Source organism: Amyelois transitella, chromosome 22, assembly GCF_032362555.1.
Source record: "Amyelois transitella isolate CPQ chromosome 22, ilAmyTran1.1, whole genome shotgun sequence".
Taxonomy (NCBI): Eukaryota; Metazoa; Arthropoda; class Insecta; order Lepidoptera; family Pyralidae; genus Amyelois; species Amyelois transitella.
Window position 1 is genome coordinate 7,764,736 of NC_083525.1, and position 25,995 is coordinate 7,790,730.

The window sequence follows — 25,995 nt, forward strand, 5'->3', positions numbered from 1 at the left end:
AGTATATTTTAACCCTGCATTTTAAGTCCGTTGCGGTATAATTAAGAACAATATACCAAAGTTGCCATGTGGTGAATGATTTTGTAAATATACATGTTTATGCGTACGTTTATTAAATGAATGTCCTTTCCATGAACTTTGTTTCTCATTTTTGACCGGGACTTTACTCCCGTTGACCCAGATTATCCTAAATTTCGTCATATTTTATTTGCTCCACTTTGCACCACTTGTGGGGCAGAAGGAAATGCCTGTTCCAGTACAATCTGCCCTACAAATTGCATAGTGGGCATTTTTATTTTGTTTACAATTCAGTATAGTATCTTTGACTAGAGTGAAGTAAAATGACAACGTCATCCTATCTCAAACACAAAAGTAGTGAATACACCAAATTTGAAATATCCACACAAAATTTTTGCGAAATCTGTTCAAATTTCGCGTGTATTTAAAGATGGTATATGTCTGGCGCCTTTTTGGTAATCGAAAAGAGGATATACAAAATCTAACGCTACTGTTACGAACATTCTGAATGTGATGATGTTTAACTGTGATAAGGTAGTTGATGTTTGTTTTTTATGTCAGACAAAGTAACCGATCTTTTTTTTTTGTAGCAAATTAAAAGCTCTTTATTTTTGGGATCATTTGAACTAACTAACAAGGAATGGGTCATTTACCAGTAAAATGTATAAGAGATTTCAAGATTTTATTGCATATTGTTTCTGATTAGACAAATATCTCACAAGTTTCGTAAATACGCAACGAAATTGCACATTTTGTCGTACACCCGTAAATGCGATTGGTTTTCGTATATTTCTATATATGTTTCCACCATGAGTAACACCAAATATGCAGAAAACACCGTCACACCAGTCCAAGCGCGCTGTTTTGGGTTGCTGTAACTGAATCTTGTACTTTTCTCCATATCACCAATGTCCACGGCGGCAGCTATAATATTATCTCCTCTGGATATGATCCTTTAGATATCTAGAGTTCAATGGATATAATCCCTCAAGACATATTGTGCATTATTGTATTAGAGCACCGCTCGGTCACCCAGGCACTGAAAACAATTATCTTTAAAACCTTACGATTTTCCCATCGGATTATCTTTTTGTTTCAGACAACGTAAACGGAGGCCTGATATAAAATATATAAAAAAAAGTACACCTTAATATTTACAAAATACCTACCTACAATACAAGTTGGAAACGATGTGAATCCATGAAGGTATTTTTATTTGTAACTTTTGACATTACGTGTGGCGGTCTTACGTGGAGAAAAGGTTTTTTTTTTGTTTATTTCACTTATATTCAAATCAAAATATATTATTTTATTCAATAATAGTTTTACTATAATGTTTCTGAAGTGCCAAATACTGTCCAATACAGATGGACTGAAGTTTGGCAAGTGTTCAGATTATTTTTAGACTGAGAATGCCTGATATATGCCACGTAGTAGACAGAAAGTGTGGCGTAGTAACATCATTGCAGTAATTTTTTTTACATACATTAAATCATGCCTCTTTCCCGGCGGGGTAGACTGAGAATATATATTTACCCTCTCTTTCAATTGGCCATAGTAATTATCATCTCGACAGCATGGAGTTCACTGCTAGACATAAATATTCCACAAGTTTTCCATGACCTCTGGTAAAAAAAAATATAAAAAAATACTTCCTTATCCAGCTCAAAATAATCTAGAAAAGTATTCTTACCAAATGAAACACACAAATCTGTTTGCATCTTATTTATTGATTTGTCCTCACAAAACTTTGTTTTTGCTTATGATCGGACTTACAGGGATTATGTTTCTTGGGCTACTTACATAACATTACAGTTTTATAAAGAAATCACAGAGGCGTCGCGCCCCGCGCCCGAAGTCAGTCGATTAAAACATACTTGAAAACATTTTACAAATTGTGCCGGCCGGGTTATACACGCGCGCGAAATTTGCTTGGCCGCTGCGCAAATATTGTACCACAGACAATTTTTTTTTTTAGTTTCACTTGACTATTTTTTTCTAACCATTTATTTTTTATTTCACATGTCAGTTCTCATCATTTGTTATTATTTTTCTAATGTTACATGTTCTTGATTACATTGCCTTAAAACCATAGATTTAATACATTTTCCAAATTTACATGTGTATATTTAACACCATTGTACAGTGGGCCACATAGAATAACGTACCTTTGATACGAAGGTACACTCTTTTATGTGCCCCACTGCCCGATTTATTCAAGTGAGATTGAAAATATAGCTTTATTTTAATTTCTGATTTTGACGTTCGTAGAAATAAAAAAAAATATACCGGTTTTCTAAGCCTAAGCTTAGATAAAAACCAGTTTTCAGTAGCCCTTGTTATTATTTTGCGCAGCGGCCCAGCACTATCTGCCCTGACAATCAGGGTAAATATGTAGGGAATGATTATTCGATTTTGAATATATTTAGACTCGATTTAAACCCCCTGGTTTACGAGTCACCGTCACTTAACTAGATTTACATGAGAAATAAATTCGACGCGTCATCTGGGAAGCAATGTTACCTATGGTTCACATAATGTGTTCATTCTCAATTCTGAGAAGACTGCACGAGTTTTTAAACACGATTATCATATATTTATTTTTAATTAATTTTGTTTTTTTTTTTGTGAATTTAATTCGTTTCGAGTAGTATCTCATCAAATCTGATTCAGATCAAGTGGATGATAGCTAACCAAAATTATCACTATAATCTCATGTAGTCAACTCAAAATTCGTATAAAATCTTTATATGAAACCCATCAATTAGTATGAGAACCCGCAGCTACTGAGCGACATCGCGCGGGTAGAGCCCGACCGGCGGCGCGCGGACGCGGCTCGCACTCACTCCACTCTCACTCCACTCTCGCTCGCCACTCACTCTCACTCCACTCGACCGTACGCGGCCGCGTCGCCGACCTAACTAAAAAATGAAATCTCTATAGTAAAACTTACCTAACCTTCTATATAATTACAAATGCACAGTGTTTACACAGTAACCATACACTTTTACATATGTATATAATTTACCGCGTACGGAGCGCCATTCGCGCGCCCGTCGGAGCCCCGGTCTGTAGAAAATTCGCGTCGGCACGGACTTCGCTGCGACAACGAGCTATACAGAAACGATGCGATGAACTATTTACATGAAGTGGCGATCACTACGCGCTAACTACCGAGATGGGTGCGTCAGCGAAATCCGAAGCGAAGCGTTACAAAAACTTAATACAAAAGCTAAATTAAATCGGGCGGCGGCGCAATCGATCGATTCTCGATTGCCCCCCCTCCCCCGGACCGACACGAGTCGAGTCCGGAACAGAAATCGTAAAATGCAGCGCGTGGCGTCTATACATAATGTACAAGTTAGTGTAGCTACGTAATGGACGAGGTCGCGCGGAGATCGCGAGCTCGGCGATGGAAGACTGGATTAAACTTTACTTTAGAATCTGCCACTTAAAAATATGAGGTAATTTTTGCATCACAGCGGCAGTATCATTTAACAGTCACAAATTAACACATTCGCCAATTATGAAGGCTTAATTTAAGTCTTAACGCTACGACCTCCGCACTTAAAGCTTGCCACAACATGGTACATCCCTGTTTTTAAACTACAAATATACAATGTCTCTTCGGCGAGTCAGGGCACCCTGTTTGGACCACTTGTCACGTCCGTACCAATAAATACGAATCCTGACTGTATGTCACACAATGTCGTCACTTTAAAGTCATATCACTGTCAGTCCTTAAATCTTGTAACAGGAAACTTCTATAAGCTTAGTTCAGGCTTTGGTGAGAGAACAAACTTACGCAGAAGTAGCTATTAATGACTATTTTTCTTCGCTTAGTTTAATGATTTCTTGCGTTCGGGCATTGCCCGTTTTACTATCCAGCAGAGTTTTTAAATTTAGTTTCATATCAATTATTGTCTTATATGAATCTTGAAGCATATATTTTTTTGATGTCATATGTTAATAATAATTCTTTATTTCTATAGTCCGTGTTTCTTATTAATTAAATTTAATTCGTTGTTCCGTAGAAGTTATAGTAATATGTTTTACTAGTCCAGCTAATTTTGAGTTTTTTTTTTAAATATTTATTTTCATTGATTTTATTTTCATACAAGATTCCTTTTATCATTCTTTGTTAATCGGTAAACCGAGTTTACCTTTCCGCAAAATGTCAAGTAATAGTTGTTATATGTTACAACAACAGTTGTAGCATGTTTCGAATTCAATTCTTCCGTGTTTCAACAGTTCAATAAGCGGTTAAAGCTGTTTGCACAACAGTATTTCAACAACATTAGTGATGTTGTTTGGTGTTTTCAACATCATCAATTTTCGTAATGTTTCCAACACAAAAGACCCGTTGTTTCGTGTTCCAACAACATTTGTTGTATTATGTCTCCAACAACAGTCGTCCCGTTAATCATCAACATATCTGCCAGCAACGTGTTTGTAGTAGCGTGTTGACTATGGAATCACTTAGTGTCGCGCCCCGGCTTTCCTTATACTCATGTAAGAATGACGATTTGACGTCTATTTCCATGTGAAAGTCGTGTCATTTTGAGCTAACATTTTGAAGTCAAATAGGGCAGTCTTTAAAACAATTATAGCACGACAAAAGATGGTCCTATTCGAGTATTTCCTCAGTTGGTACTTCCCTTGAAGTATAGAAGATTGTTATCTAATTTTCATTGGTTTCTACCACATGGCATTTCCTGGTTGTTCCATGAAGCCACGACGCAGCTGGAGACTAGTCTTGTTTCAACCATAACTTGTACCACATCGGTACATCTAGGTTAACTACCGCCCACGCGAGGCGGCGGCCGTCAGTCTTCGTCGGAGAGCGGCTCGTACTGCGCGGACATGAGCGGCGCGGGCTCGGGCGCGGCGGGCGGCGCGGGCGGCGGCGCGGCGGGCGGGCCTGCGGGGGGTGGGGGGGATACATGAGTGACAGCGGTTCAATTGAATTTTTTAAATGATAATAACAAATTGATACGAATATTGTCTGGTTGTTACTAATGACTCTTTTAACATACATACATACACACAATCACGTTTATTATCGTTTGAGGGGTCGACAGAGCCAACAGTCTTGAAAAAACTGATAGGCCACGTCCAACCTATGGTTGGTAACCCATCGGCCAAAAGAAGAATCCCATGTTTATAAGCCTATTTCTAAGTCGCCTTTTACGACATCCATGGGAACGAGATTGCTTTTTTTTATTGGGACCGGGAACCACGGCACTTTTTTGAGTTATGTAAGTAAATTAGTTGATCGATGCTTACAGTAAAGAAACACATTGTGAGGAAACCTACGTATTCAGAAACTGAACAATTAACCATCATCCAATACGAGTTATTTTCCCCTGCAAAGGTGATGGTGGTCAGATGGGAGTCGCTTCGTGTAAAAGCATGACTCACTCAATCCTGAATCATGCTCAAATAACCGCCGAGTTCCACTCCAGAGAGATGAAGATGTAACCGGGACTAATTCAAGGAGAAAGAAGGAGAGGCAATAACACACTAAACATAAACAATAATAGTCGACGCAACCCAAACATTAAGAGCCAAACAGAAGTATTTTCATACTCCTGTAATAGACATAATCTCCAAACGGATCCCACATCTGACCCCAAAAATCCCACTTCTTCCACCAATCTTACTACACTGACCGTCAGTAGGCGGCGCGGCGGTGACATTCAAGGCCGAGTAAGGGTATTTGTAGGCGGCGGCCATCGCTATCGGCTTGGCGCGGTCGTCGGCGTCGCTGCGCATCACCTCCACGATGCGGTTGGTGACGTAGTCGAACGCCGTCAGCACGCCGCCGCCGGAGCCGCCGCCCGTGCCGCCGTACCGCCGGGGGTTGTTGCTTCTCGAACTGAAATCGAGTATATTTTCAGATGTACATACATACATATACATATGGTCACGTCTATATCCCTTGCGGGGTAGACAGAGTGAACAGTCTTGAAAAGAACATAAACATAAAGAACGTTGAGCTATTTGGCTTAATGATAGAATTGGGATTCAAATAGTGACAGGTTGCTAGCCCATCGCCTAAAAAAGAATCCCACGTTTGTTAGTCTATCCCTTAGTCGCCTTTTACGACATACATTGGAAAGAGATGGAGTGGTCCTATTCTTTCTTGTATTGGTGCCGGGAACCACACGGCACAATTTCACGGCCCATATTAAATGAATTAAAAATATTTTGAAGTTGTAATTTTGCAATGTGAATGTAGGGCTGCGCACCTGTTCGGCTGGTGCGTGTCGGGCGGCGACACGGGCTCCAGGAAGGGCGCGTGCTTGGGCGCGTCCCGCCGCTTCCACTCCTCGCCGCCGCCGTAGCCCTCCGACGTGGGCGCCACGAAACGACTGCTGGAAGTTACAATTATACAATTAATATATTAATAATATATAATTTTATAATGTATAATTTATTATGCTTCTATAGTCCAATGTTCTCGTAACGCTGAAGACCGCCACAAATGGAGCCGCATCGCTGGGGCTGCATTATCCAAAAAAGACGCATCGTCTTAAAACCACGACCACTCTGTCAAGAGTGAACGACTGAGGAGTATATATTTAACTACTAGAGGCCGCCCGCGACTTCGTCCGCATGGAAACCCTATCAATCCCGCGGGAACTCTGGGATAAAAAGTAGCCTATGTGTTATTCTGGGTCTTCAGCTACCTACATACCTTCATTCATGGTAATCGGTTCAGTAGTTTTTGCGTGAAAGAGTAACAAACATCCATACAAACTTTCGCCTTTATAATAGTAGTAGGATAAACTTTTGTTTACCTAAGATCCTACTTATTTTTCAATGTGTAATTTTTTTATCATAGTAGAAAATAGTCTTCGGCTGCCTGCTAGAAGAATGTATAGAATTAAGACTAAAACTCACTTGTGCTGAACAAGCGTGGGGCTGCAGAAGTCCCTGGTGATGATGTTGGAGGCGAGGTCGCCCAGCTTGATGCTGGTGGTGTGCGCGGCCAGCTCCTCGGGCCGCTCCGGCAGCCGCTCGGCCGGGTTGCCCGCCTCGCATTCACGCATCGTCTGCTGTTACAAATAATAATTAAGTTAATAAGTAGTTACATACATACGAGTACATATGGTCACGTCTATATCCTTTACAATTAAGTTAATAATAATTAAGTTAACATACATACACACATAATGGTCACGTCTATATCCTTTACAATTAAGTTAATAATAATTAAGTTAACATACATACATACATACATATGGTCACGTCTATAAGTTCTTTTCTCATCATGCCCTGGCCGGGATTCGAACCCGGGACCTCCTGTGTCACAGACAAGCGTACTACCGCTGCGCCACAGAGGCCGTCAAGACATAAATTTATATAAACATTAATTTACATACATACATATATATAATCACTTCTATATCCCTTGCGGGGTAGACAGAGCCAACAGTCTTGTTAAGACTGAATGGCCACGTTCAGCTATTTGGCTCAATGATAGAATTGAGATTCAAATAGTGACAGGTTGCTAGCCCATCGCCTAAAAGAGTAATACCAAGTTTATAAGCCTATCCCTTAGTCGCCTTTTACGACATCCATGGGAAAGAGATGGAGTGGTCCTATTCTTTTTTGTAATGGTGCCGGGAACCACACGGCAGAATTAAGTTAATAAGTAGTTATAATTAGATTTAAGTTATGTGACGTCAATAAGTGATACCTTGTATCCAATTTTGGGAATAAATCTATTCTATTCTAGTGCCGTGTGGTTCCCGGCACCAATACAAAAAAGAATAGTGGTCCTATTCTTTAGGAAGGTCCTATTCTTTCCTATTCTTAAAAGAAGAAGCCCAGGTTTATAAGCCAATCCCTTAATAGCCTTTTACGACATCCATGAGAAAGAGATAGAGTAGTCTTATACTTTTTCTATTGGTGCCGAGAACCACACGGCACTAATCAGTACATAATATAATTATAAACATTTAAACACTAACCGGAAACCTCTGCGGGTCTGTAGTCTGACTGATCTGATGCGTGATGATGGCGTCTATGAGCGAGGCCGCCGTGAGCTTGCCCTCGGCGCGTCGAGGCTCTGCCCCCGCCGCGGCACTAGCGGACGAGACACCCGCTGCTGAACTGGTCGGCACGCTGCTTTGAGACACTGGTGGTCGACTGGAAGTTAAAAATTTAATGAATATGTATGATTCGTATCAGTCACGATTACTATATAAGACACTAGCGACCCGCTCAGGCTTTGCACGGGTAGCATTTATACATATAAACCTTATTAATCAGTGTATCTATTTAAAAAAAACTGCATCAAAAGCCGTCGTGTAGTTTCAAACATCTAAGCATACATACAGACATAGAGACTTAGATACTTCATAATATGTAGTTAGAGGAGAGGGCATATTGAACTGAGGTTGAATGCATTTCTCGATTCCCCACATAAGGAAGATCATTCCTTGTGACTCAAGGAACCTAAAATTTGCGGATTTTCGAAGCAAAATTGAATAGGCGTTATTTGAGTGGTAGAACGTCGCTTTCGCAAAATGTCCCACTGAAACTTTTGTTGTATAATTAGGTAAATTTTTACCTCCATTTTTAATTATTTGGAACGAGAATCTGACACCGAGTGCACTCTTTCAATATGTAAAGCTTTTTAGCAGACACCCTGTATAAGTATCAAATAATAAATTATGTGAGTGGCCCCTTTTCAATATGTAATGTAATTTACCATACAACCATGTATAGGAATTAAATAATTGAGTGTCCCCTTTCATATAACGGTATTTATCAGACACCCTGTATAATAAGTATTTAAAAATACATGTTGGATTGGCTTTCAATATGTAACGCTATTTAGCAGACACCCTGTATAAATATCAAATAATACATTATAAGAGTGATCCACTTTCAATATGTAAGGCGATTTAGCAGACACCCTGTATAGTTAATCCTACTAATATTATAAATGCGAAAGTTTGTAATAATGTCAATATGTCAGTATGGATGTTTGTTACTCTTTCACGCAAAAACTACTGAACCGATTACAATGAAATTTGGTATATAGGTAGCTGAAGACCCAGAATAACATATAGGCTACTTTTTATCCCGGAGTTCCCTCGGGATTGTTAGAGTTTCCATGCGGACGAAGCCTCTGGTAAATACATACGTGTCTTTCCTGTCGAGGTGGTGCGGCGTGATGGCGCGGTGCTTGTGCGCCGCGTACCCCGGGTTCGAACCCGCCACCGACACCGCCACGCCGAGCAGACGCCGCTCCGTCTCCGCGCTGGACACCACCTGTGACAGAGTTATATATATATATATATATATACATATATTTTTTGTACTGGTGCCGTGTGGTTCCCGGCACCAGTACAAAAAGAATAGGACCACACCATCTCTTTCCCATGAATGTCGTAAAAGGGGACTAAGGGGTAGGCTTACAAACTTGGGATTCTTTTTTAGGCGATGGGCTAGCACTAGTTGAATCTCAATTCTATCGTTAAGCCAAATAGCTGAACGTGGCCATTCAGTCTTTTCAAGACTGTTGGCTCTGTCTACCCCGCAAGGGATATAGACGTGACCATATGTATGTATGTATGTATATTTTATTCAGTCATATGATCTCGTCTATATATACCCACAGAGTCAGCCAGCAGTCTTAAATGACTGACAGGCTGCGTTCAGCTGATATGGTTAAATGATAGAATTGAGATTCAAATAGTGACAGGTTGCGAGTGCATCGCCTAAAAGAATCCCAAGTTTATAAGTCCATCCCTTAGTCGCCTTTTACGACAACCGTGGGAAAGAGAGTGGTGGCTGAACCTATCTTGAGGCGGTTATCAGGAAACTGTTTGTCACAATCAGGAATAGGTTTAAGTAATTTAACCGACTTCAAGAAAGATGATATCGATTGGAGGCTTTCTCTTTTTACAAAAGTTATTTAACAAATTCTCGAAACATCAATGATATTATAAAGATGTCAAGTTTACCTGGTGTTGTTGAGGATGTTGCCGCTCCAACATCATTTGTTGTTGGTGCTGTTGTTGCTGTTGGTGCTGCTGTTGCTGTTGATGTTGTTGTTGTTGTTGTTCCATCACTATTTGACGCTCTTGCATCATCGCACGTTCTCTGCAAAAAAATGTCATATATTAAAAATGTTTGTCAATCATAATATTAATTTCTGAACAATGAAATAGATACATTTTATGTAACAGGTAAGATAACTTATTACATACATACATACGTACATATAATAACTTCTATATCCCTTGCGGGGTGACGTAGACGTGATTATATGTATATAATAACTTATTAATACCTAGGTTCTTGGGCCAATGCCTGTCTTTACATTTTCCTGTCGTGGGCATGCTGGAAGAAATTTCTCTAGAATTCTAGTGCACTAAATTTCTCCAAAGTCTAAATTCTATTCGTATGTTTTCCCTGATGAACATAATATATACTTTAATGAAACCAGCCAAGTTCCAGGCGGACTCGCGCACGAAGGGTTCCGTACCATCAACATAGTTGTTGCTTAAAATTGTTTTTTTTATATAAATTCGTCCAAAGAAGATTGATTTAAAATTATTTTTGTTGTATGGGAATCTCCGCTAATAATTACTTAATTGTTATCTAATTATTTTGAAAGCTTATATACAAATATTCTGAAATATATAAATATTCTGTGAAAATTTTAATTATTAATATTGAGTATAATTTAATTAATATTAAATATTCAACTTTTTTATATTTGTCATTATAGCGGCAACGCTAATATACTTATAATTTGTGAGAATTTCAAAAGCTTTGATAAACTTGGGACATTTAAGCGATGGACTAGCAACCTGTCACTATTTGAATTTCAATATCATCATGAAGTCTTTAAGCTGATTGTGGCCTTCAAGTCTTTAGAGACAATTGACTCCGTCTACCCCCAAAGAATAAACACTTTATTTATGAATATAGCAAAAACATTATAACATGTTTGTTTGTTAACTCTTTATTACACATAAAATAAAATATAACAAATACAAAACAGTCATTGGATTTAGAAGAATATTTACAACAATGGCGGACTTATCCCAATTGGGATTTCTTCCATCAATGACGGGGATGGTGTTGGTGAAAACATACCTGTCTCTATTTTGTTGCATGGCGATTCTGTCTCTTTCTAAATACTGCGCTTGTTGTGCTCTCCTGTCTCGCTCTAACGCTTGATAATGAATTTGATATTTCGCCATTTCTCTTTGTATTCTGAAACAAATAGTAAAACTTATTGTATATTTTTTTAAACGTAAAATCTTAACGAATAGTTGAAACCCATACTAATATTATGATTGTGAAAGCGTGTTTGTTTGTCCTTCTCTCACGTCACAACCACTGAACCCATCTCCGTGAAATTTTGTAATGAAATAGTGTGGAGTATGGAGTAGAAAATAGGGTTACTATTCACGCGGGCTGAGCTTCAGGCAAAAGCTTGTAAATTATTTATTTATACTATCTTGTGCCGTGTGGTTTTTGGTTGAATAGGACCACTCGATCTTTTTCTCATGAATGCCGTAAAAAGATACAAAGAGATAGGCTTATAAATTTGGGATTTTTCCTTTAAGGTGATGGGCTAGCAACCTGTCACTAGGAAATCCCAATTCCATCATTAAGCCATACAGCTGAACTTGGCCTTTCAGTCTTTGCGAGACTATTGGCTCTGTCTACCCCGCAAGGAATAATTACGTGAACATATGTCGATTTGTATCTTTTAACCACGTCTACATATATATTTGTGATTGATTTGTACATCTAGTCAGGTGATGCAACAATGCGGTACTACAGTCTACCCCGTTAAGGCTATACACGTGATAATATGTATGTATGTAAGTATATACCTCATGTCATGATGTGGGTGATGCGGATGGTGTTTGGGTTCCTGTTTCTGCTCCTGCTCCCCGCGCGGGACAGGCAGCGCCGTGGCCGCTGACGCTACATTCACTAACTGGGCGAAGGCTTCGTGACCTGGAACAGATAAATAATAATTTGTTTAAAATAGACTGAAATCCGAGGACGCCGAAAACCGGACCAAGTGGAGAGGGAAAAGTCGGAAGGCGGACCCTGGGCTCCGAAACACTTCTGTGGAGAGTGCGAATGGGAACACGCAGAGATGAGAGAGACAATCACAAAACAGAATACACGGAATGTTAGTAAGTAGAAAGTAGAGGGTCTAGGCAAAATTCATGATGAGAAACCTTCACACTAAATACATACATACATACATACAATCACGTCTATATCCCTTGCGGGGTAGACAGAGCCAATAGTCTTCACACTAAATCATCGGAATTACTATGAATTAAAAGTAAATTGAATATGTGGGTTTGCTGGAAAAATTTCTCTATAAATAAGTAATTAATAAATAAATATATACGGGACAAATTACACAAATTGAGTTAGCCTCGAAGTAAGTTCGAAACTTGTGTTACGAGATACTAACTCAACGATGCTATATTTTATAATAAATACTTATATAGATAAACATCCAAGACACAGGCCAATCAGAGAAAGTAATTGCTGCTTAAGTCTATGCTCTAGAGGTATTTTTTTTATGTTGATGTACATAAATATATAAATAAAATAAAATACGGCATTTACAAAAATTTACTTAGCTTCGAAGTAAGTTCGAAACTTGTATTACGAGATGCTTACTCAACGAAAGTAAATAAAAAAAAAACTTATATAAACATCCAAGATCCAGATCCAAATAAGAGAAAGTTCTTTTATCGTCATGCCTAGACCGGGATCGAACCCGGGACCTCAGGTGTCACAGACAAGTGAACTACCGTTGCGCCACAGAAACCGACAAAAAGTGGACATTCTGGGAAAATCTGACTGTAGAGAATAGATGAAAAGAGAATGAGAATAATCTAAAAGATAAATAATTGGAAAAAATAAATAATTAAAAAACATGTATGAATGTAGAACTGATTATGTCAATATGAATATTTCGTCAAATAAAATAAATATAAAATAAAATATGTACATACTGTACAAATTATGTCAAGATCATGTCAAAAATACACAAGCATTTAAGAGGCCATTATGTCCAGCTCGGGCCACACATGTTTATCATTAATATAAACATCCGTGCTGTAATAGGCTTTCCTACAAAGCTCAACTTTAATATACTGTTAGAATTTTCTATCATTCATTTCAAGAACACTTTTTGGTAATTTATTGTAAATGTATTGAGTTTTTATTCGGCTGTAGATTGCGCTATTCTTACGCGGACGAACATTGTCGAAGCAACTTATAAAGGTAATTAGTGACTTTGAGCGGAGTAGTAATGAACGACTTTAACTTTTATGACATATGTGTATATGTAAAATCAGGGGTGTACTATTTATCTATCTGTAGCGGGAGCGATGATTCGGGCTCGACCGCCACAAAGGGAAGATCTTCCGCCAGCTGGTGTGATGCCTGGGGAACCGCGCGACAGACAATGTCGTTTCGGAGGTTGTACTTATTTATGCTCCAATCCGAGAAATCTTTGCTTGCGCGATTTAGACTATTCGCTGTTTTTGACTGATAGCGTCACGTGATTTTGATATTGTGACTTCTGGCGTAGAGATGTCTCCACATATCTATCTATACAGGGTGACTTTTAATTTAACTGCATAAATTTAACTGTTAAGTGTACTCATCTAATGGATATTTAAAAATGTTAAAAGAAAAATATCAGTTCATATTTCAGAACATATGAAAAAAAAAATAAAAGTATCAAAATCCACGATCCTAAATACGTCATATCACCCCGGCCGGTGGAAAAGCGACGCGTAAGATTCAGAGGTCAACGACACAATTCATTCAGCTGAGCGATCTCGACAACTCTGTACTTTACTTGATCTTGATACTAGAAAAATAATTAATTTTTCAGACATTTATTTACATGTTTAGTTTTAATTTCTTTTTGTAGTATTGGTCTTTAAAAAAGCGTGCGACGTTGTTTTCGAGGGCTTTTTAAATGTGAAAATGATGACGTTTAATTTAAATAAAAATAGGCTCAAACGGCTCAGAAGCATGGGTATAGTCTATGTTTAAAAGGATGCAGTTGTTTTAAATGTCACCCTGTATATCAGGAGGAGTACCGACCTGGCGGCGGATGCGGATGTTGGTGGGGGTACACGTGCGGCGTGTGCCTCTGTATGACGGACACGGGCTCCCGCTCGCGGCGCGGCGAGCCGGCCCGCTCGCCGCGCTCCGCTCGCTCGTTGCGCTCCGCTCGCTCGCCGCGCTCCGCTCGCTCGGCGCGCCGCCCGCCGCCGTGCATCTGCTGCGAGGTGATGAAGTCGGCCATGATGATTTGCCGTTGTTCAAGGCCGTATGGACTGCGGGAGTATGCGGCGTTTTGTTGCTGTACGGAGATAATTATGTTTACATTTAATGAGTTAAAAGACTTAGAAATTACATACACATTTGTACAACTTCATTAAAAAACTAAAATACTGTGCCGACCCCACGTAGAAAGTGGGAAAAGGTAACGACAAAGAAAAAGATAAGGCAATCTTTTTGTTATAATAAAACTAAATGGATGATGGATGATTTATTCATTGCAGTTTGTTACCGCTTCTTCTGCACTGACGCCTTGGAAGCGGCAGTAAACTTAGTTTTAAGTAATTTATTTAACGACAACCAATGTTGTGAAACCAAAAGATTTCACAATTTTTAAACGATATGAAGTTTCCTATAATAATGAATAAAAATTTTGAATTGAATTGAATTTTGAATTTGAATAGATAATTCAAATATAGGTATGTCATTCGTTATGCAGAGATATCAGCGAACCAGATGCCGCTACCATGCAGTTTATTTTGTTACATTTAAAGCATTGGTTTAACACTTTTATCCAAGTACTAGCTGTGCCAGCAACTTCGTCCGCGTGGAATAGTTATTTTGGGCATCATTGAAAGATTCAAGGATGAATAATTTTCCCCGTTGTTTTTGTTCCCATATTTTCCATTTTTTCTTTGCTCCTTATAGTTACAGCATGATGTTATATAGCCTTCCTCGATAAATGGTCTTTTCAACGCAAAATTTTTTTTTAATTTTCACCAGTAGTTCCCGAGATTAGCGCGTTCAAACAAACAAATTCTTCAGCTTTATAATATAACTTACCTGACTAAAGTTGTTAGGGTCGTGGGGCCGAGTGGTGTAGTAAGTGGCGTGCGGACTCCGCCTCTTGTAGTACTGGGGGTCGAATCTCTTGTCGTGGGGGTGCGGGGGGTGTTGGGGGTGCTGGGGGTGCGGGGGGTGAGGTACAGGAGTCCCCAGCGTGATGGAGCCCGGCTTGGGTTCCGGGGTCCGCCTTGGCTCGTAACGGGATTCTAATGGGACCGGTGTTCCTGGGAAAAAATAATTACATTGATCAATCAACTGAGATCACACAGAGACTTTCGTTTAATTTTCTAATATAGATTTTTATAAATTAATTCTGTGAAACGCACATTTCAACAAAAGTTAATGAACTTTCTTCAGTTAATCATGATTAAAAATGAATATTTGGAAATGATATCAAAATTTGAATGAAATCTTAAACATACAACAGAATTTTACTGATTTGCATACGGCTATAGATGTTAAAATTACTAAGAAATATAAAAGCATGTCTTACCAAGCGTAATAGAGCCCTTGTTGCCAGGTGTGGGTTGATGCGAGAGCGGCTTTCTGTCCTGCGCGGGCGCAGGGCCCGACGCTCGGTATTGGCCGTAGTCGCCGCAGTTGCGATAGGCCTGGGAACAAAAAAAAATTATTGGATTTAAGTCAAGTTGGTAAAGTAATATTTTCTAATACCTAAGTTACAAAAGTATGATAATTGAAAGATATTTAGCCACGTTTTGGTAGCCTAGTGGCGCCGAGGGGAATCTAATATATTGACAACGCCATCTATACACCTGTCACGGCTCCCCAACATTTGGGAGCCATTCCTAAGAGGGGAACACCGCGGGGGACACTGTGGGGTGCGCGGGCGCACGGCCACGTACCGCGCGGCTCGCATCGCTCACTTCTCTTCCGGTCGCTACAACAATCGGACATTGCCACGAGGTATTACACGGCGGATTCATATAATATATATATATGTGGCGTGCCGTTTGAATTTAGAAAACTAAGAACGATGTTTGCACGCGCAAGACGCCGCTTCAGAGAACATCGCCGAGCCGATCCTTCACTCCACATATAGCTCTTGTTCAAATCGCATGTTGTCGCATTTCTTTATTAAACATTTATATACATTCTTCAGTTTCATTTTGTTAGAAGGTTGTGAAAAGTAAACATTAATTCGAGGAATCACAGGCCTTCTACATATACATAAAAGATTGGATGTCTACCCCGCTCATACAATCACGAACAATATATTCAGCCGGCGTTGACACACCAAATGAGAATATTTTCTTCAACTAACGGCTTCTGATTTTGTTAAGACTGTCTGTTCATGTCTCAATCTCTTAACACTTAAATCCAACAACGGCTCAAGTCTAGACTCTATATAAGTTGTACAACGACGCCATCTTTGTTTTAAGCAGAGAGAGTTACATACATACATATGGTCACGTCTATATCCCTTGCTGGGTAGACAGAGTCAACAGTACTGAGAAGACTGAATGGCCACGTTCAGCTTTTTAGCTTAATGATAGAATTGAAATTCAAATTGTGACATGTTGCTAATCCATCGCCTAAAAAATAATCCCAAGTTTGTAAGCCTATCCCTATCCATGGGAAAGTGATGGAGTTGTTCTTTTCTTTTTTTGCATTGGTGCCGGGAACCACACGGCTTAAACGAGAGAGTTATTAAAATACTATTACTAACAACGCCATCTATGTATAAAATTTGTATTTTTTTATTAAACTTACCGGCTTCTGATGTTGCTGAGGCTGAGGGAAAGCCAGTTCGTGTCTCACTCTCTTCACACTTAAGTCCAACAACGGCTCAAATCTAGACTCTATATAAGTTGTACAACGACGCCATCTTTGTTTCAAGCGGATGTTGTTAGTAATCCTACTACTATTATAAAGGCGAAAGTTTGTATGGATGTATGGATGTTTGTTACTCTTTCACGCAAAAACTACTGAACCGATTACCATGAAATTTGGTATGTAGGTAGCTGAAGACCCAGAATAACACATAGGCTACTTTTTATCCCAGAGTTCCCGCGGGATTGATAGGGTTTCCATGCGGACGAAGTCGCGGGCGGCCTCTAGTAGTATCATAAAATTAGTATTTTTATTAAACTTACCGGCTTCTGATGTTGCTGAGGCTGAGGGAAAGCCAGTTCGTGTCTCACTCTCTTCACACTTAAGTCCAACAACGGCTCTTGCCTAGGCTCAATGTGCAGCACCACGACGCCGTCCTTGTTGGTGGCGGAGTGGGGGGAGGTGGCGGCGGAGAGGGGGGTGATGGTGGCGGGCCGGTGCGGGGAGCGGGGGGAGGCGCGCGCGTGCGAGCTGTTCACCACGCTCAGCGTGGCCAAGCTCTCCCGCCCGCCTGATGTGGGGGTTACCTGGTGAACAAATTTGATGATCAATTCTTACATACATGTGCCGTGTGGTTCCCGGCATCAATACAAAAAAGAAGAGGACCATGGATGTCGTAAAAGGCGACTAAGGGATAGGCTTACAAACTTGGGATTATTTTTTATTAGGCGTTGGGTTAGCAACCTGTCACTATTTGAATCTCAATTCTATCATTAAGCCAAATAGCTGAACGTGGCCATTCAGACTTTTCAAGATTGTTGACTCTGTCTACCCCGCAAGGGATATAGACGTGATCATATATATGTATGTATGTTCTTACATACATCTTATCTAAAATTCTCGTGTCACAATTCGTTCCCGTGCTCGTCCGAAACGTCTTGACCGATTCGTATGAAATTTTTAGAGCATATTGAGTAGGTCTGAGAATCTGCCTACATCTATTCTTCAAACCCCTTAGTGATAAGGGTTGTCCATCCTTAACATTTTTTTTTCACTTAAAAAAAAATTATATGGCAAAACAACGTTTGCCGGGACAGCTAGTATATACATGAAATCTTTCCGCTTGCCACGATCTCTGCATACTTCTTTCGCTTCATCCACATTCATAACTCTCTTCATGCAAGCTCGGCGGTTTCGGGTACTCTTGCCCTGACCCTTTCCCACTCCGACCTTTCGCTCTTACATCTTTACAAAAAGTTATCTTTCGTAATGTAGTATAATTTTTACTGATTTCAAACTTTAACGTTTCATTATAATATTTATAATAGATGAAATAAAAGTATGTTACGTGCGCGTTTAATACCTGTGTAAGAGCAGAGAGATGAAGTGGTCCTATTCTTTTTTCTATTCGTGCTGGACCCTTTCCACAGATTAATCATATGAACAGATAACACTATAATACATACATACATATAATCACGTCTATATCCCTCGCGGGGTAGACATAGCTTACAGTCTTCAAAAGACTGACAGGCCACGTTCAGCTGTTTGGATTAATGATACAATAGAGATTCAAATAGTGACAGGTTGCAAGCCTAATCTCAAGTTAATAAGCCTATCCCTTATTCAGCTCAACATTATAAACAAACCTTTAACTGTTGAGGTTTAACCGCCGGCGGTACCGGCTGGTTGTTCTTCGTCAGACTAATCTCAATCATGTTGAGCACCACGTCTCTGACAGACAGCTGGCCGGCGGGGGGCCCGTTGCGGGGCAGCAATGGCGCCGATGACGTCACCGCCGCGGAGGTGGCGGGGGCCGCGGGGGCGGCGGGCGGCGCGGGGGACGGGGGGCGCGGCGCGGGCGGCGCGGGCGTCGCGAGCGGCGTCGGCGGTAACACCTGTAGGTTTTGATTTGTGTTAGTGTATGCTTTTGTATGTTTAATTTCGCTTTAACAATTTTTGGACGACTCAACATTAGAGGGGAACACTTCGGAATTTTTGGATACCTCAACACTAGAAGCGAATACATACGTACATATGATCACACGTCTATATCCCTTACGGGGAAGACAGAACCAATAGTTTTAAAGAGACTGATAAGCCACGTTCAGCTGTTTGGCTTTATGATGTTTTGGCTTATTTAAAGGGGAACACGTCGGTTTTAATTCAGTACTGAGAGCTTGTTATATAGTTGAACGAAACGACAAGATTGTTGGCTCTGTCTACACCGCAAATAATATAGACATGCTTCCGATACATACATTACAAGTATTCATTATAAGTATGTAAGGTTCATTATTGATCGAACGTCTGCAAAAGAGTCATTAGACGAACCATAATGCTATAAACGAGTAGTTTACATGAACTACACGGCACTAAACAAATGATTTTAGTAGTACCGTGTGGTTCCCGGCACCAATACAAAAAAAAAGAATAGGACTTTTTTTTATTGGTGCCTAAATTAATGATTTTAGTAAATTAATGATTTTTAATATACGGTATACGATGAACGCTGACCTTGGAACTGGGCTCGCTCTCCTCGTCGGCGGTCTCGGTGGCCGAGGAGTCGTACATGTATGTATGTATGTATTAGTATGGACCGTTCAAACAAACAAACTCTTCAGCTTTATAATATTAGTACAGTCATGTTGAACGCTGACCTTGGAACTAGGCTCGCTCTCCTCGTCCGCGGTCTCGGTGGCCGAGGAGTCGTACATGTATGTATGTATTAGTATGGACCGTTCAAACAAACAAACTCTTCTGCTTTATAATATTAGTACTTATAGACATGTTGAACGCTGACCTTGGAACTGGGCTCGCTCTCCTCGTCGGCAGTCTCCGTCGCCGAGGAGTCGTACTCGTCGCGCGGCTGGCGCGGCGCGCGCGCAGGCCGGCGGGGCGCGGCCGCGTCGGTGCGCGGGCCGGCGGGCGGCCGCGGGGACTCCGCGCTGCACGTGTCCGTGTCCGCGGAGCTCGCCCCGGACTCGTCCGAGGACGACCGGCCCGGGTTCGAACTCCGGTCCACTACTGCGTCCAGTTGGTATTTTTTTCTTGTTAAAAAAAAAATAATAATTAAGGTTTTTGTTGTCTGTACATACATACTATCGAACTTCAGTCCGCTACGGCGAACAGTTGGTATTTTTTTCTTGTAATAAAAAATAATAATTATTAAAGTTTTTGTTGTCTGTATGTACATACATACTATCGAACTTCAGTCCGCTACGGCGAAAAATTGGTATTTTTTTCTTGTAATAAAAAATAATTATTGAGGTTTCTTTTTTTGTTGTCTGTACTTATTAGGAAAATTTGTAAAACTATGTATGTCTTTCACGACTATATTTGGCGACTGACTCTGTGGCGCAGCGGTAGTATGCTAGTCTGAGAAAACGGAGGTTCGAATCCCGGCCAGGGCACGACGAAAAACGCACTTTCTCTGATTGGCCTGGGTCTTGGATGTTTATCTATATAAGTATTTATTATACAATATAGTATTGTCATGTTAGTATCTCGTAACACAAATTTTAAACTAACTTCGATGCTAACTCAATCTGTGTAATTTGTCCCGTACATATTTGTTGTTTAATATAAATATAGTAACGAATCATTTAAATATGCCACTTGCAAAGATCCTTGCATACTTAATTGCGCTTTGGAAGCGGCAATATATACTTAGTCTTAGTAAAAAGTCTTAAGTAGATACTTAAGTTGACGTCATTAAGGTATGTCTTGTATCCTATTTAAAAAATAAGTTAAATAAAACGTTTTCAAACAATCGCATTTATCACTTCTTTCATGGCAAAGATAAAAGATGTTCATGGTACTCTTTTCCTGTCCTTATATTTTTACTTCTTACTTATTTCAGTCATCAAGATATTCCCAACTAACCTATAAGTGAAGTAGAACGCCTTCAAACTGGCCGGGGTTCTGGAACAGAGGGGGGCGAGTCTCTCCCACGCGGGCCCGTGTTCCCTCAGGAGCTGCCGCACCCGGGACACCTCCTCCTCGGAGGGCTCCGGCTCGGGCTCCCCGCAGGCCTCCAGCCGACGGGTGATGCGTTTGAAGCACGCTAAACAACACTTGCTGAGCTCGCTTGGTATTTCTGTGGAGGAATGGATGGTTTTAATGAAGAGAAGATGACTTTATGAGATATGCTGGGTACATACATACATACATATATATATATTCGTCCACGATTTAGATTTAAGAGATCTATATTTGTAAATTGACGTCCTATGAAAATGCTGCAGTGTAGTTTGTTCCGCCGCTTCTTCTACACATGCGCTTTGGAAGCGGTAGTAGTTATAATTAGATTTAAGTTATGTGACATCAATAAGTGATACCTTGTATCCAATTTTGAAAATAAATCTATTCTATTCTATTCTATAAATAATCACGTCTATATCCCTTTGGAGGTTAGACAGAGCCAACAGTCTTAAAAATATATATTGATTAACAATTCACTAATTCCAATTTATATTTTGTTAATGTACCAAATAAACGATTTTTCTTCCTCTTCTTCTTGATATGCTGGGTAATGAATATATATGATAGTGATTTAGTTTATATATCGTGCCTGTGGTTCGTGGAGCTTTAGAATAACTCTAACATCTCTTTCTAATGGATGATTTTAAGAATGACTAAGGGAAAGAGTAGTTTTCTCCAATATTTAAGCCCGTCTTTCCTGGTCGTTTTGGCTTTATTAGTTTTCGTCATCGTCAAATCATACCGACGGAACTTAGCTGGCTTCGTTTAGGAGTCCTGATATCCTCTTTGAATTCTTCTTTTAGGCGATGGGCTAGCAACCTGTCACTATTTGAATTTCAATTCTATCATGCCAAACAGCTGAACATGGCCCATCAGTTTTCAAGACTGTCGGCTCTGTCTACCCCGCAAGGGATATAGACGTGATACATACATACATATGGTCACGTCTATGTCCCTTGCGGGGTAGACAGAGCCAACAGTACTTGTACGCCTATCCCTTAGTCGCCTTTTACGACATCCATGTGAAAGAAATGGAGTGGTCCTATTCTTTATTGTATTGGTGCCGGGAACCACACGGCACTATAGACGTGATTTAATGTGAAATTAAGACATTTCATATCCCTGCCCTAGTTTAAGTAAACGTTGATTATATATACAGAAACTCACGAAACTCCTCCATTAGCGGTCTTTTAACGTCTATCGGTAGGTCGTGCCATTTGGGTGGTAAGTGTCGCAGTCGCTTCGCGCGCACCCGGGGTCCGGGACACGTGGCCACTGGACACCGGGTGTAGCGGGATCTCACGCAGCGGCAGTGACACGGTTCACATACCCTGGAGCCGACAGCGTCCTCCTGGGAATCGAAAGGTAACACGGTGAATTGGAAGTGTTTGTCAAAGTATATCACTACATAGTATAAAACAAAGTCGCTATTTTACTCTGTTTGTCTGTATGCTTAAATCTTTAAAATTACGCAACGGATTTTGATGCGGTTTTTTGTAACAGCTAGAGTGATTCAAGAGGAAGGTTTTTATTTATAATTTTTTCCGAATTTTGCACCCGTGCGAAGCCGGGGCGGGTCGCTAGTATAAAGATATATATATATACGCCGCATGTCACAAAAACAAAATCACGCGACGCTATCAGTTTGTAACAGAGAAAAGTCTGAATCGCGCAAGCAAGGATTTCACGGATTGGCGCATATATACAACCTCAGACACAACATCGTCGTAGCCGCGGTTCCCCAGGCATAACACCTAGCCTGGCGGAAGATCTTCCCTTTGTTGGCGGTTGAGCCGAATCATCGCTCCCGCTACAATACTATGGAATTAGTTTTAATTAGTATTGAGTATTTAAACTGGTTGCTATAAATCCAACATTAGTCTATTTTTACGTATTTCTTACCACTGAAATATAGTTTTTGACCAAAGGCCAGTAAGTCTATTGCTCACTCGTAGTTTTTGAAAAGACCTATGACAGAGTAGAGCGAAAGGAATCGTAGTCAGCACTAACTACGGATCGAGAGTCTTGGATACGTGCACTGAAATCTTTATATGAGGATTCAAATATTCGTGCTAAAGTAACAGGGCGCAAAGTGACTGGTTTAAAATCGAGAAAGCTGTTAGACAGGTATTGCGTCATCTTGGCTGTTCAACCTATTCACGGTTATTTATTGGACAGGTTTAAAAGAGCCTGAAAGTGGATTAAGGATGCATGAGATACACGTAATATTTGTTCTATATGCTGACGATCAGTTTATTCGTATTAAATTCATTAGTTTTTTATTCATTCATATTTTGTTAATGTAGTCAATGTGCATTCGTCCACGATTTAGATTTAAGAGATCTATATTTGTAAATTGACGTCCGGTGAAAATGCTGCAGTGAAGTTTGTACCGCCGCTTTTTCTACACATGCTCTTTGGAAGCGGTAATAGATATAATAAGATTTAAGTGATATGACGTCAATAAGTGATACCTAGTATGAAAATTTATCTATTCTAATCTACTGGCATAGGCCAAAGAGTTATGAAACTTTGAATAAGAAGGGGTTACCTTGAGTCCGTAATGCACTACTCTCGAGCGAGACACCGTCCTGGTCGCGCCGGGCATTTCGCACACGGCGCACGTTGTTGCCGTCGTTGTCGTTGCGGCCGCGCTAGATGGCGTGCTTATCCCTTAGTCGCCTTTTACGACATCCATGGGAAAGAGATAGAGTGGTCCTATTCTTTTTTTTTTGGTAATGGTGCCGGGAACCACACGGCACGGTGATTGTGTATGTATGTCTATTCTACAGGCCCTCGGCCGCGGAAGCTTTGAATTCGAAGCTTTGAATAAGAAGGGGTTACCTTGAGTCCGTAATGCACTACTCTTGAGCGAGACACCGTCCTGGTCGCGCCGGGCATTTCGCACACGGCGCACTTTGTTGTTGCCGTCGTTGTCGTTGTAGCCGCGCTAGATGGCGTGCCGGCGCGCTCCGTCACAGCTGTGGGCAAAGTGTTATTATTGTTGAATATTTAAATTTTGGCGCCTTCCATTACGGTGACTATGTGTCAATGTCATTTGTATCTTTTCTTCCCTTCAAAAATAAACGCTATACTGTGTGGCTGCATAAGTGTGCTCTTATTTTAAATCATTTAATAATATTAAATTTAAAGTGGTTTCATATAATTAAAATAACAATTATAAAATGAGATGAAGATTTGTTTGGCTGTGCCATGTTTTATCCGGCACCATTAGAAAAGAAATAGGATTACTCCATCTCCTACCCCATGGATGTCGTAAAAGGCGACTAAGGGATAGGCTTATAAACTTGGGATTCTTCTTTTAGGCGATGGGCTAGCAACCTGTCACTGTTTGAATCTCAATTCTATCATGCCAAACAACTAAACGTGGCCTATCAATATTTTTAAGACTGTTGGCTCTGTTTACCCCACAAGGAATACGGAAGTGATTCCCCAAAGACGGATTTTAACTTTTGCATATACCAAAAGCAACACTCACGCGAACAACGTTTCGGGCAACGGCTTGTGAATAAATAACGATCCCAATACAAATGCACCCTAAACTGGATCAGTATTAACAGAGTTTGGCGCGAATCAGCCTTCTGTAATATTCAGAGCGGGCGCCATTTGCAAAGCAAAGCAGATTACTGTAGCTGTTATACAGATTAGCGGGCTTACATTATTTACGAGACGGCCGATTCTGACATATCACATATCTTTATTCCTTACGGGGTAGACAGAGCCGATAGAGACCACAGAGCCACAAACCCAATGAGTGCGGTTAAGTTTTTGGCTTTATTCTATTCAACGATGGCATAGTTCTAAATGGTGTGACGTGTATCGTCAACCCCCCTAGAATAGGGAGTGAATAATACCGAACTAGAGGGTCACTATAGAGATTTTCTGAAAGTCAAGAAAGGGTGCGTTGTTTTATAGAAAACGCGAGAGCAGCGCACTCCGAACATGATTCGTGGTTATTGAAATATCCACAATTTTGTTCAAATTGAAAGATATACCCGCCCGTTTGGTTACCGGCACCAATAGGATAAAGAACAGGACCACTCCATACCTTTCCCATGAATGTCGTAAAAGGCTACTAAGGGATAGACTTATAAACTTGGGATTCTTCTTTTAGTCGACGGACTAGCAAACTGTCACCATATCTGAATCTCAATTCTATCAGTAAGCCAAGCAGCTGAACGTGGCCTATCAGTATTTTCAAGACCGTTGGCTCTGTCTACCCCGCAAGGCGTGATTATATGTATGTACGTTGAAAGAGTTCGCGAGGTTTAAAATCGCGGCTAACAACCTATTCTAACTTAAATCGCGAAATGTATGAAACATAGAAATCCGCAAACGAGAATCGAGTTAAACGAACAAGCGGATAGGAAGATAAACTTGCTAAATCAGAGCGAATCATCTTAGTTCGGAGCTAACTGCAGCGGCTCTCAATTATTAACGGTTCACGGCGGATTGTGCTAACTACTGATTAACTAGGCGCTAGACAGGTCGAGGTGGGATTTGTATGCTATTTGTTTAAGCTTCTGTGTAGAAGGAGTTTTTTAGAATTATGCCATCCGTCCATATAATCACGTTGTCATTGTCCATATAGTCACCCTTGCGGGGTAGACAGAGCTAGAAGTCTCGAAAGACTGAGAGGCCACGTTCAGCTGTTAGGCTTAATGATGGAATTAATAAATAAATATATACGGGACATATTACACAGATTGAGTTAGCCTCGAAGTATGTTCGAGACTTGTGTTACGAGATACTAACTTAACGATACCTTTATTTTATAATATAGAATTAAGAATTATGTTCACAGGATTTATATTGTAAAAGTTAAAAAAGGCTTATAAACATGGTATTTTTAATTTTAATTTTCCCCTATTAAAGGGTGATATGCTAGTAAACTGTCGATATTGCCAAAAACTCAAATTCGCAATTGACATCTGGCTTAATATGCCTTTTGAAAAACAGAAAAAAAATTAGATATAGCACGAGCTTTAGAAATTAAATACATTTAACATGTTTCAGTTAGAAATT

General features: G+C 40.2%; 1 protein-coding gene across 1 annotated transcript in view; it reads right to left on the bottom strand.

The window, feature by feature from the left end:
- Positions 1–2,629: 2,629 nt before the first annotated feature.
- Positions 2,630–25,995, bottom strand: part of LOC106129967 (protein split ends) — a 74,717-nt gene continuing 51,351 nt past the window's right edge. The window contains exons 14-31 of the mRNA XM_060950602.1: positions 23,794–23,930; positions 22,117–22,300; positions 20,851–21,064; positions 19,769–20,015; positions 18,615–18,863; positions 17,289–17,552; positions 15,668–15,785; positions 15,172–15,398; positions 14,149–14,410; positions 11,892–12,018; positions 11,143–11,262; positions 10,002–10,140; positions 9,179–9,306; positions 7,998–8,175; positions 6,925–7,079; positions 6,270–6,395; positions 5,691–5,896; positions 2,630–4,939 (exon numbers count right to left, since the gene is read on the bottom strand). Coding sequence (XP_060806585.1) covers positions 4,845–4,939; positions 5,691–5,896; positions 6,270–6,395; positions 6,925–7,079; positions 7,998–8,175; positions 9,179–9,306; positions 10,002–10,140; positions 11,143–11,262; positions 11,892–12,018; positions 14,149–14,410; positions 15,172–15,398; positions 15,668–15,785; positions 17,289–17,552; positions 18,615–18,863; positions 19,769–20,015; positions 20,851–21,064; positions 22,117–22,300; positions 23,794–23,930 — 3,176 coding nt within the window. The 3' untranslated portion in view covers positions 2,630–4,844. The remainder of the gene's footprint in view (positions 4,940–5,690; positions 5,897–6,269; positions 6,396–6,924; positions 7,080–7,997; positions 8,176–9,178; positions 9,307–10,001; positions 10,141–11,142; positions 11,263–11,891; positions 12,019–14,148; positions 14,411–15,171; positions 15,399–15,667; positions 15,786–17,288; positions 17,553–18,614; positions 18,864–19,768; positions 20,016–20,850; positions 21,065–22,116; positions 22,301–23,793; positions 23,931–25,995) is intronic.